This window comes from Primulina eburnea, chromosome 3 (assembly GCF_022965805.1).
Source record: "Primulina eburnea isolate SZY01 chromosome 3, ASM2296580v1, whole genome shotgun sequence".
Taxonomy (NCBI): domain Eukaryota; kingdom Viridiplantae; phylum Streptophyta; class Magnoliopsida; order Lamiales; family Gesneriaceae; genus Primulina; species Primulina eburnea.
Window position 1 is genome coordinate 11,126,759 of NC_133103.1, and position 12,340 is coordinate 11,139,098.

Genomic DNA, 12,340 nt, shown 5'->3' on the forward strand with positions numbered 1-12,340 from the left:
ACCTCAGTAAGCCCGACCTTGCTCGGCACCTCAGTAAGTCCAACTTTGCTTGGCAATTACAGAAGCCCGACCTTGCTCGGCACTTCAGTAAGCCTGACTTTGCTCGGCACCTCAATAAGCCCGACCTTGCTCGGCACCTCAGTAAGCCCGACCTTGCTCGGCACCTCAGTAAGTCCAACTTTGCTTGGCAATCATAGAAGCCCGGCCTTGCTCGGCACCTCAGTAAGCCCGACCTTGCTCGGCACCTCAGTAAGCCCGACCTTGCTCGGCACCTCAGTAAGTCCAACTCTGCTTGGCAATTACAGAAGCCCGACCTTGCTCGGCACCTCAGTAAGTCCGACTTTGCTCGGCACCTCAGTAAGCCCGACCTTGATCGGCACCTCAGTAAGTCCAACTTTGCTGGGCAATTACAGAAGCCCGACCTTGATCGGCACCTCAGTAAGACCGACTTTGCTCGGCACCTCAGTAAGCCCGACCTTGCTCGGCACCTCAGTAAGTCCAACTTTGCTTGGCAATCATAGAAGCCCGACCTTGCTCGGCACCTCAGTAAGCCCGACCTTGCTCGGCACCTCAGTAAGTCCAACTCTGCTTGGCAATTACAGAAGCCCGATCTTGCTCGGCACCTCAGTAAGTCCGACTTTGCTCGGCACCTCAGTAAGCCCGACCTTGCTCGGCACCTCAGTAAGCCCGACCTTGCTCGGCACCTCAGTAAGTCCAACTTTGCTTGGCAATTACAGAAGCCCGACCTTGCTCGGCACCTCAGTAAGCCCGACTTTGCTCGGTATCTCAGTAAGCCCGACTTTGCTCGGCACCTCAGTAAGCCCGACCTTGCTCGGAACTCAGTAAATCCAACTCGGCTTGGAAAACATATAAGCTCGACCTCATGCTCGATGGCAGTGATTTGATTCTTAATCTATTGCTCTTTATTTGAGCTCGGCTTTCAGCAGACTATTATCTATTGCTCTTTATTTGAGCTCGATTTTGGACAGACTATTATCTATAGCTCTTTATTTGAGCTTATTTTCAGGAGTATCTTATATAGCTTTTTATTTGAGCTCAACTTTCAGCGGACTATTATCTATAGCTCTTTATTTGAGCTCGGTTTTCAGTAGACTATTATCTATTGCTCTTAATTTGAGCTCGATATCAGACTATCATCTATTGCTCTTTATTTGAGCTAAACTTTCAGCGGACTATTATCTATAGCTTTTTATTTGAGCTCGGTTTTCAGCAGACTTTGATCTACAGCTCTTTATTTGAGCTCGGTTTTCAGCAGGATATTCTTTATGGTTCTTCATCTGAGCTCGACTTTCAGCAGTCGATATATCTCGAACATCTTATTTATGCTGGTCTCGACATCTTGACCTGACTTCTTATTGAGGAGTATAGCCACTCTTGGCTCTTTTGACTCTCTAGAGACTTGAGAGAAAAAATCATTTGACTATCTATTCAGTATCAGATTACTACATTGGCCTCTTAATTTGGTCCATCTCAGAAAGTACACTCCACAACAAACGCTCAAAGGACATTATTTCAGGCAATTAGAATATTATCTTGAATACTCTAAAATATAATTTCATTCATATAAACGTTCCTCCATCATTTCACTCGTCGTCACTTTTTTATGGGGGGCACTATTGATGATATGGTAAAAAATCTTATCATATCATTAATTATATTTTAGAGATATTACAAAATATTGCATTGATATGCACAAATCTAGTTGTCATATATCACAAAATTCTATACCATCTAAGACTCCATACCTATAAATAAAGGGCTCCTAAACCCTAATTAGGGTACGTTTTCATGTACAATTATTTACGTCAGTCTTATATTTTTCTTTCAAATAATATACTGACTTGAGCGTCGGAGTGGCTTCGCCTCCGGGCAGAGTCATCTCACCCTTTTTCTTTGATACACAGTTATATTTTTGGAGCGTTTTGATCCGGTTTATTGAAGAAATTGGTTCGTGATCATCGGTTCAAAGTATTTTTATGTAGTGTAATTTGTTTTTTTCTTGTGATGAACACATGCTCCTGTCAGAAAGGACCTTGCTGCTACAATCAATTGCCTATGATTAGTTTCAAACTGCTTCCTTTTTTAAAATAATTTCTAATTTCTTTCTATTTTAAAAAGCTGCTAAATTCCATCAACACGCGGAGCCTTTCTATTAGCATTTTTGTCATTGAAGTTGTCATGGCGTGTAAGGACATATACTAATATGCTTACACTAATATGTCTCCCTTTTTCTTTGAAAAACCAAAGGAAAAGGTTGAAGCAGCCGGTCAAGCTACCCCAGACAAAAGAAAACTTCCTGAGAAAGAGCCAGGCAAAACTACACAACCTGAAAAGGAGGTGGAAAAGAAAGACGAAGAACTTAGCGTCAGTCTACTTAAAATACAGATCGGACATATTCGTAAAGCCTGGAAACATCCTTAGCTTCAGCTGATAGGTGAAGTAGCTATGCCGTTGTTTTCTTTGTTCCACTTCGCCCAACTTGCATTGACTAAATTTATGTCATTCACATGATTTAAGGCATGGAATGTTTCAGGAGTTTTCTTTTATAGTCATACGTATGACCTTCTTCTCCTTTCTTAATGGAATTTTATTCTGAAATATCTGATGTCAAATTTATTTTGTTTTGATAATTATGTTTAATTCGTGATGGTATCAATTATCATTCGAGCACACTGTTTCATGTATTTCTTTTTTTCATCCTGTCCCTCTAGAGATGAAATTTTCATCTCGTGTGCAGAAAAATAAGATCACGAGGCTATTATAACGAAATATTAAACAAAGTTAGACGCAAGATTTTCTTTGATTAGACTAGGATGCAAACGAAATCTGCTATTGCTCGAACCGACTCAATTTAATTTTTAAGGTTTGAGTTCGAATTCAATTTTCAAATTTGAGCTAGACTCAGTGAAAATAATGAGTTATTCGAGCTCAACCAAATCAAACTCGAGTTGTCATTTAACCGATCATATCACAAATAAATCATTTCGAACTTGCCCACTGTATTTTAATGGGTTAGAAAATTGCTAACTTAATCTATCTAAGCTTCGTTTGGTACGTGTGATAATAAGTAAGAGTAGGTCTCATGTGAGACCGTCTCACGGATCTTAGTCTGTGAGACGGGTCAACTCTACCCATATTCATAACAAAAAGTAATACTCTTAGCATAAAAAGTAATACTATTTCATGGATGACCCAAATAAGAGATCCGTCTCACAAATACGACCCGTGAGACCGTCTCACACAAGTTTTTGCCAATAAGTAAATGATTAATAATTAGAGTGATTAAAAAATGAGATATACGGATTACTAGAATGGTAGGATAAATAACATGGTGTTTTGTATGATTTTAAAATGATGGATTAATTTTGTAAATTTTATTGTAATGACCAAAATGCCTCAAATGCTAATTAAATATATATTCTTAAAATAATTAGATAGATAATTAAATATTTATAATTATAATTTACATTTATTAAAATTAATTTAAATAGATTTATTAGAAATAAATTTATAAATATACATTTACTTTAATAATTAAAATAACAATAATAATTTGAATGTTAAATAAAGTTTTAGTAATAATTACAATATTATTATTTTTCTTAAAATAATTATAAATATTCTTAAAATAATTTGATAGTTAATTAAATATTTATAATTAATAATTAAAATAGTAGTAATATTGAATATTAATTTTAATGTTTAAAGTTTAGTGATATTATAATATTATTGTTTTTTTAATAATTATAAATATTTTTAAAATAATTAAATAAATAATTAAATATTTATAATTATAATTTATGTTTATTAAAATTAATTTAAATATATTTATTAGAAATATATTTGAAAATATTACGGTAATCATTAAACACAATAAATTAGAATTTAATAAATATTTATTTTAGATAAGAGGATAAAAATATAATTTGTGGTGTGTTGATAACTTATCCCACTGAATTTGTTAGATTAATAATCGAATAATTAATTATAAAATTAAGTCTTAAACCAGGTCAAAATAATTATTAATATATCTTAAAATTTTAACCAAACATTATATAAATATGTGATTATTCATCTATCTTTATTTAATCACATCAACCAAACACATCGTTATACATGACACCCGATAAACCTTACAGATTTTTTATATCTCCCGGGAAACCATCACCATCAATTAAATTTCATTTTATTATCACATTTGAAACATAATAACTTTGAGCGATATGATTTATTATTTACTAATTGTTCAAATCTATATGTTCGGGTGGGTGGCATAATTTTTAATTTTTTTTAAAAAAATATAGCTCTTAAATAAATAAATAAGTAGCACCAGAATTTAATTTGTCGAATTAGGACAATAGCTTTCATTCATTCATTGGCCATGTGCACTTGTCTTGTCAAGTGTAATTACAATTGTCCCTATTAGGCGTGTGCTCGATAATTCCACGGTGGTCAATCACGAATCACATATTCAGATTTGATATTTTTGTTCATAAATTATGCATATCAACGACAAATTATTAAAACAAACTTAAAATGAATCCATAAATATCTAACACATATTCTATATATAAAATTACCAAATAAAATTGTGAAGTTAAGGTTCAATTTAGACAGTTTTTAAAAACGTTTTTTTTTTTTTTATGTTTTATAAATGAAAAATTTAAAATATGTGTTGGAAAGATTTTTGTAAATTATTTTTGAAAAATAGGTTCTTAAAGTATATTTAAAAAAAATTAATTTATATATATAATTTTGTGCAAACACATAATTATTTTTAAAATATTTTTTATAAAAAAACGTTTTATAAAATAATAATCATTTACGATTATTTACCATCGTATGGGATATTTTATGCATATGGGAAAAGCTAGGTTCTTGATGTATATGGCCAATTTTTTATTACTTGTGCATCCATTGCAACTTGTAGCCAACGCATTTGTAAATTGTTCAATAATGTCATTTCGGATGTAATTTCAGCAAGTTCCAAGCAATTTCTTCTAAACTCACCAGATATTTATATACATACGTACATAATATAAAATTTACTTTCAAATTAGACGTGTGAAAATGAGTTAAACTCATCCGATTGATTTCTGTTGTATAAAATAATTGAGTTGAGTTGATGATTTCTCAATCCACTAATGACAGACCGGCTCACCCTACTCCGTCTAATGGTGGGTTGTGGGAGAGCCTGCTTCAAGTTCAACTCACCAAATCACACACAAGTTGAACTGCATGAACCCGTCGCTTAAAATAAATAATTGGATTGATGTTTTCTCAGCTCACCTAAAAAGCGAACCAATTCATCGGTCTAATGGTGAGTTGCAGAGAATTATAGGCAGCCCACCTCGCCGACTTTTTTTGACACATCTATGAAAAATAGTGGATGACACTCCAATTCAACTTGTGAAATTATTTTCTTGAGGTTAACATCGTTGGATCTCCACATGACCATATGTTTATGTTTAGGCTCATGTCAATTTTAGGAAAGCAAAGCGACAACTGTATGAAAATTTAATTTTGCTTGTTCGAAGTCCTTTTGGAAACACTCTGGATTTTTTTATATATTCACATTTAAATTTAATTATTGAAATTCGAGTACTAAGAAACTCAAGATCTTTTATAATAAAATTTTATAGTAACAAGAAACTCAATATGTTTGTAAATTAAAATCTAATGATTATTTTTTATAGACTGCAAACACTTCTTTAATACAATTGATGATCTATTACAAAAAAATTAATATTATTTTTTCAAACTTTGAAATTAAGAAATATAGTAAGAAAAAAACCAAAGGCCGTAACGAGGGATTCTCGCATAAAGGGGGGAAAAGTTTGATGGCTCAACGTGACTTTGTCAATGTGTGGCATAAATAATTAAGCAACATAAAGTGGTTAATTTATAATTTAATTAAATAAGATAAATAAGACAAAACAATCGCTTTTGTTTATGATGGCCGCATCCACTCGACTTTTTCATTGATTTCTCATTTATTTAGTAACCGTGTGTTCATTCGTGTGAGATACCTTCGGGGAAGGATAACGGGGAGAAATTTGGACAAGGCTCGTGATAAAATGGATTTCTCTGAAGATTTTCACTCATTTTGTGATTTCTGTCTTTTTGCTCCTCTTTTGGTTTGCGTCCCAATTTTCCTCAGGAAGTTCGTTTTCCGGTGATATTACCGTTTGATTTTGGTCAATCTTGGGGATTATTCCGGTTTCCACGGTGATCACGACGTTTAATTTTAATCCAAAATTTTATGAAGTTGAGGTCTTTACGGGTGGACGATGAGAGGTCAAAAGGGTCTTTCAGTACCATCATTCTTCAATCATTTTCTTGTTTTTTGCTGATAAATTTTGATTTCCTTGATTATTTGGGTGTTGGATGACTCTTTGAACTGTCGAGGAAGTTCCTCTTGTTGTGATTGAGGTTATTTTTGAATATGTTACCTCATTTGAGTTTGATCTTATCTGTAAATATGGTAATGAAGCTATGCCTGTCGACATGATGATTACATTAAATTACTGTTGAAAATCCTTTTTCAACTATTCGAAATTTTATAACAGGGGCTATTGAAAGGACTAGTTCCCGACCATTTGAAACTGATATCCATACCAAAGGCTGTGACTTTTTTCTATAACAGGGGCTATTGAAAGGACTAGTTCCCGACCATTTGAAACTGATATCCATACCAAAGGCTGTGACTTTTTTCTTGATTTGATGCATATTTTGGACCTTAGATCTGATTGGTTGAAAGTTCTATCTTCTGTTCTTTTGTACGAAGCTTCGAAATCTTTGATTCCTTTCAGCTTCTTATTCCATTGATTCTACTTGTACGTACACGAAATCATTTTTCTTGCGTTCTTTGAGCAAAAAAGGGACAAAATATGGCTGTTTCTTTCACTAGATTGTCGTGGCTATGGTTGGGTGTTAAAGAAAAAGAGCCAGTATCGAATGGATCACTTGCTAATTCATTAAATTCATTAAGTGATTGGGGTTTGGGATTGAGAGGAGAACCAGAAAGCTTGAAGTTTAACTCGGTGAGGGGGGTAGATAAAAGAGTGCCGTCTTCGAGTAGGAAAGTGAAGAAGAAATGGAAGAGTAGGGAGGAGAGGAGCAGGAGGATTGATGAGGAATATGACGTGGTGTTGGTGCCATCTGATGGGGTTAGTTTGTCGGGATCGGAGTCGGATGATTCGGACTGGTCGATCGGGTGGCTAGAGCCACATGCCCCCAATTTCCAGAGTGATGATGAGGCTGATGGTAGCTTTGCTGTGTTAGTTCCTTGCTACAGGCATGACTGCAAGAATTTAAAGGAGAATAGTGAGGAGCCTGGTGTTCCATTCTTGAGTGCCATTAAGAACGTTCCAAATGGTTATTCTGCTGGTAAGAGCTTGGGATTTTATAATAAATAAGATGTGTTTGGATGCTTTCATGTATCTCTTATTCGATTTATTTTTCCTGTTTTACTTCTTATAATACGTCTTTCCTTTGCTATTTACAATTTGGGCTTGGTTTGGATTTGGGAAATGAAACATTTCATTTATATGCTTGCTATGCTGAAATAAGTAAATGCCCCTGCTTTTGTCATTTTCTGTACAATGGGTTAATCGTTGTTGAGTATGTTTGGATTTATTGATTGCTTTATACTTACTTCGAGAAAGTACATAATCAAAGGTTAAATGATTTAGTTTTCTCCCTTCTGTCTAACTAGGCTTTTCATTTTGTTTTTCTTTTTTGAAAAACCATTATTCGTGTAGATTACTGAGTCACTGAACCTGTCACCCCCAGGCAAAAAGCTTGTTAGAATACAATTACACAGCCATAGAGCGGAAGCATTAGTCTTATAGTCTGTTGTGTGCTCTTTTTAATTTGGTTAATAGGATTGCAATGTTGAGTGACTTGTATAATTGAATGCTTTATTTCCTTCAAACATGTGATGCCTGGCTTCGGAATGAGATGCGGCTCATGTTTCTTCAGAACCTCTGCTGAAGACAGATTTTGACCATTATTTCGTAGCCAACAAAAGGAAGATGCTGTTTAATGCACAACTAATTTGCAATCAATCTAACACAAGTTTAAAGTGGCTACTTATTTAATGTTTCAAATGTTTGTAGTTAAGCTCTTCTGGAACCACTTAATTCTATGTGCATCGGTGTGTGCCTTATATGTTATCTGTTTTGAAGCCACGTGCAAGGGATGAACCGAGAACTACAAATTATTTCAATCTCTTTTTTTGGCCAAGCTAGTTTTGTTAGTGCACCGTCTTTGGTATTTTGCCACCTTATTCTTGGGGCAAAAGACCTATTTATTTCTCGTATCTTATGAACGTTTTCATGTATTTTGATTATCTGAAAAACCGATTTCTTACTTTCAGTTTCAGAAGGCAAGAAGTACATGGAGCAATGGCTTTCATCTCTTCAGAATTTTTGAAGCTGTCATAGCTTTTGGCCATACTTGATTGTCTACCACATTTGTCATTCGTTCAGTTCTTGTTGTAATTAACCCGGATAGGTTTTAGGGCTGGACTTGCGGAGAGATGCATCCTGGGGTAAACTTGATTCGTTACTCCCAACTTCTAGACTTTTGGGTGGTTCAATGCTATTTTCTTCGGGTTCTTGGCGTTAGGTCTATGTCAACTGTGGCTGGTTGAGACTTTGACATATATTGCTGATTGATTATTGTGAATAAACAATCATCGTGAATCTGTAAAAAGTACTAGCATCTTAAACTTTATGGTGTGAATATATTTGTAAAGATGCCGAATGATGGAACAAAGTTATCCATACCTGTTGCATGGATATTTTAAATTGGATTTCTTGTTTTGTTTGCTTAAGTCGGGATGGAGAACTGAGATTTGATCCAACCGAGGCTAGTAAAATAGTCCAAAATTGTCCAAAAATTGTAGTTTAGTCCAATATATTTGTTTTTTTTTGTTATTTTGGCCTTCTATGTTTTAAATTTTTAGTGTTAAGTTTTGTATATTTCTCTTTTTGACAATTTTTGCTATTTTTCATGGAGAATGTTGGTTTGACATTGTACATGTCAGCCAACGTGTCGGAGTGTTGCTATGACATTAACACGTCAGCATCATATTGGAACCATTAACTATATCAGCTCTATACTACTATCACGTTAGAAAAAGACTAAAATTTAAAGAAAAAAAAATGTCTAAAATTGAAATTTGATAATATATAAGACCAAAATAATAGAGAAGTAGATATAAGATCAAAAAATACAATTTTCCATGATCTTTATTATGGTAACAGTCTAAATTTCATGTCCGAATTTTATATGAATTAAGCAACGATTGTTGAGTTTTATAACATTCACTTGAAGAAGAAAAATTAGAATTTATGCTTAGGTTGCATTTGGATTTATAGATTTGAAATCTGGGGATTTTGATTATAATTTATGGTTAACGATGAAACAATCCATGAAATCTTAAATACACATATAAATTATTTACATATTAGTTACACGGAGTAGAATTGATTCCAAATATCTTGATTATTGATAAATTTGAAATTCATTTTAATTAACATGAATATTATATAAATATACAAAAGGATGATTTGAAATTTACGGTATTACATATCCAAAATTACAAAAAAAAATTAGTATATTTTTTCTTCCCTTGATTAATTGAATCTAAATACCCGTGACCTATACTACAAAACCCTAGATAAAAAAAAACATAATATAGAAACCGTTGGGATTTTTCTTTTTTAATTTTAAAAGTTTAGTATATTATTTGTCATTTCCTAAGAAATAATATGTGGCGCCCCAAACCTCGCCACGTAATCATACAACATGTGACGTCATATGCATAGAAAATTTCTTTTTAACGACGTAATAATATAATACATATACGAAAAAATAGTGCAATCATCACACTATCTACATTAGTAGTAGCAGAAACTAGTACAATAAATACATACACACGACTCAAATAAGACAATATAATATGCTGCCTTTAGCTATTATCAACTACAGAGCTGTTTGACTAGACACACCTATTCCCTCACCCTTATCATGTCTGACGGCATAGTCCTATAACCTGTTCAACATAAACAACCCCCAAAGAGTGAGCATATACAACAATCATTACTGTAATACATAACAATTATATTAACAACAACATAAAATATAATTGAAATCATAACATAAATACTCTATTTGTTGTTTCTGGACAATCAAACCATCAACGATATCAAGGACATCACTCTCCTACTACTGCAATAACAACATCGACGATACATCGCACCCTACTCCGACGACTGCAATATCGTCGATCGAACGACATCCACGATACGTCGCACCCTTACTCCGGCGACAAACAATATCGTCGACCAAACAACAACAACTATATGTCTCCCAACAATGACAGTAAAAAACATCAACAATAATAAAAACAACAAATATAATATCAAATCACTCAATTTTGGTGATTTATCATCATTCAACACAATAGTATTTATCAATAATAAACAATGACAACATATGCTCGTACAAGATAATCGAGTACATATATAAAATCTAGCTATTTTTTATCCCGAAACTTGTGACTTATATCAAATCAAAGACCTCATGTCAACGATTCCAGAATTAAAGTCGATTATTGGATTGGATAAACCAATAAATCATAAGATCGAAAAAAAATAATCAAAACCTTATTTGTTATTTCTCTCTCCTCTCTACTGTAAATGTGGATAAATGAATTCTGAATTCATTTACGGACTAAACTTTCAACTTTGTCTTCTTTTTTTTAATATTATATTAATAAAATAATATAATATAATATATAATATTTAACAATTTTAACATCGATATGTCTATTTGGACAAGTCAAACGATCAAATTTATCAAAACTCAAAACATGAAACTTCTATATATTTGAGTTTACTACGTTACATCCAAATTTCAAATCATTTGGACTTTATATGATCAAAATATGTCACATTTCATTATTTAAATATTATTAATTATTTAGTAATATTACGTTACTAAATCAACGAATTAAGATATTTTCGTACAATCGAAATATAAAATATATATATATATATATATATATATATATATATATATATATATATAATATATATATATATTTGCAAAGATAATCTCCATCAACGTGCTTTTAAATCAATTAAATTTTAATAAAACTGTTAGTTAAATGGTATATTTTAGTTTCAATTATTACATTTATTTCAGATTTTTGTTGTATTATGTTATTTAAGCAAAACAAATCCATGTACTTAAGGGATCGGAGCGTATAAAATTGGTATAAATAAATAACAAATTAAAGCATAAAAGTGAGTTTTATTCAAATCGTGCAAATTAAACAAGAGGAAGGAACATAATACAGCCATACAACGTCGAATTGGAGTATATTAAAGACAAGGTCAACGTTATTATTTAGAGAGCGTGATAACTAGATGTATATAACGATTAAAGATTCAGAAGTGCACGTCTCTCAGATTGATCAATTTTATGATATGAATATTTATCCGAATCGATACACACACGTAAATATCCTCCTCGGATGATATTAGACAAATTTGTCTCACATGATTTATTCAATATAATTTATTCGATTAACGTCATTTAAAAAACTACTATAGTTTAACTTTTTTGTCTAATATGATTTATTCAATATAATTTATCCGATTAACGTCATTTAAAAAACTACTATAGTTTTACTTTAATACACATCAAAACAAGAAATTTGCAGATTATCATCCGTTAATATCATCGCAAGAGAAAGAAGATAAAGTCAATATTTATTCGTGCACTGTCGCTTGAAATGCATGAGAATATAAGATATGACACGACTTACATTAAATCAAGCAAACCCCACCCATTTATATAAAAATTATTATAATTTACAACATTTTCGCATATGCATGTTGGATATAATAATTAATAAATCCAATATAAAATGCCACATATAAATATAATAATTTTTTACAACATTTTCGCATATGCATGTTGGATATAATAATTAATAAATCCAATAAAAATGCCACATATAAATATATATATATATATATATATATATATATATATATATATATATATATATATATATATATATATATATATAGCCAAATATAATCCTCTTCGATCAATCTATAACATTATCTCAAATGAGGAAACTGATACTGACGTGTGGGAAATGCGTAAATGGTAATAGTAATAGCACCCTTCAGTTGACTCGTACATGTCAGCTTACTTGGTCAAACATATAGGTCAGCTTTATTTAAATAAATGCTCCATTAATATAAATGTAATTTCCTAGATCCAACAATTTATT

The 12,340-nt window shown here is 32.3% G+C and overlaps 1 protein-coding gene and 1 long non-coding RNA gene across 2 annotated transcripts; one reads left to right on the forward strand and one right to left on the reverse strand.

The window, feature by feature from the left end:
* Positions 1-6,150: 6,150 nt before the first annotated feature.
* Positions 6,151-6,949, reverse strand: LOC140826335 (uncharacterized). Its single transcript, XR_012116805.1, has 2 exons — positions 6,730-6,949; positions 6,151-6,670 (listed from the first exon to the last, which is right to left on the reverse strand). It is a non-coding gene; the product is annotated as an uncharacterized lncRNA (long non-coding RNA).
* On the forward strand, positions 6,741-8,853 carry LOC140826334 (uncharacterized). Its single transcript, XM_073188564.1, has 2 exons — positions 6,741-7,410; positions 8,402-8,853. The coding sequence occupies exons 1-2, from the start codon at positions 6,912-6,914 to the stop codon at positions 8,455-8,457; spliced, it is 555 nt and encodes a 184-aa protein (XP_073044665.1). The 5' UTR covers positions 6,741-6,911; the 3' UTR covers positions 8,458-8,853.
* Positions 8,854-12,340: the final 3,487 nt, after the last annotated feature.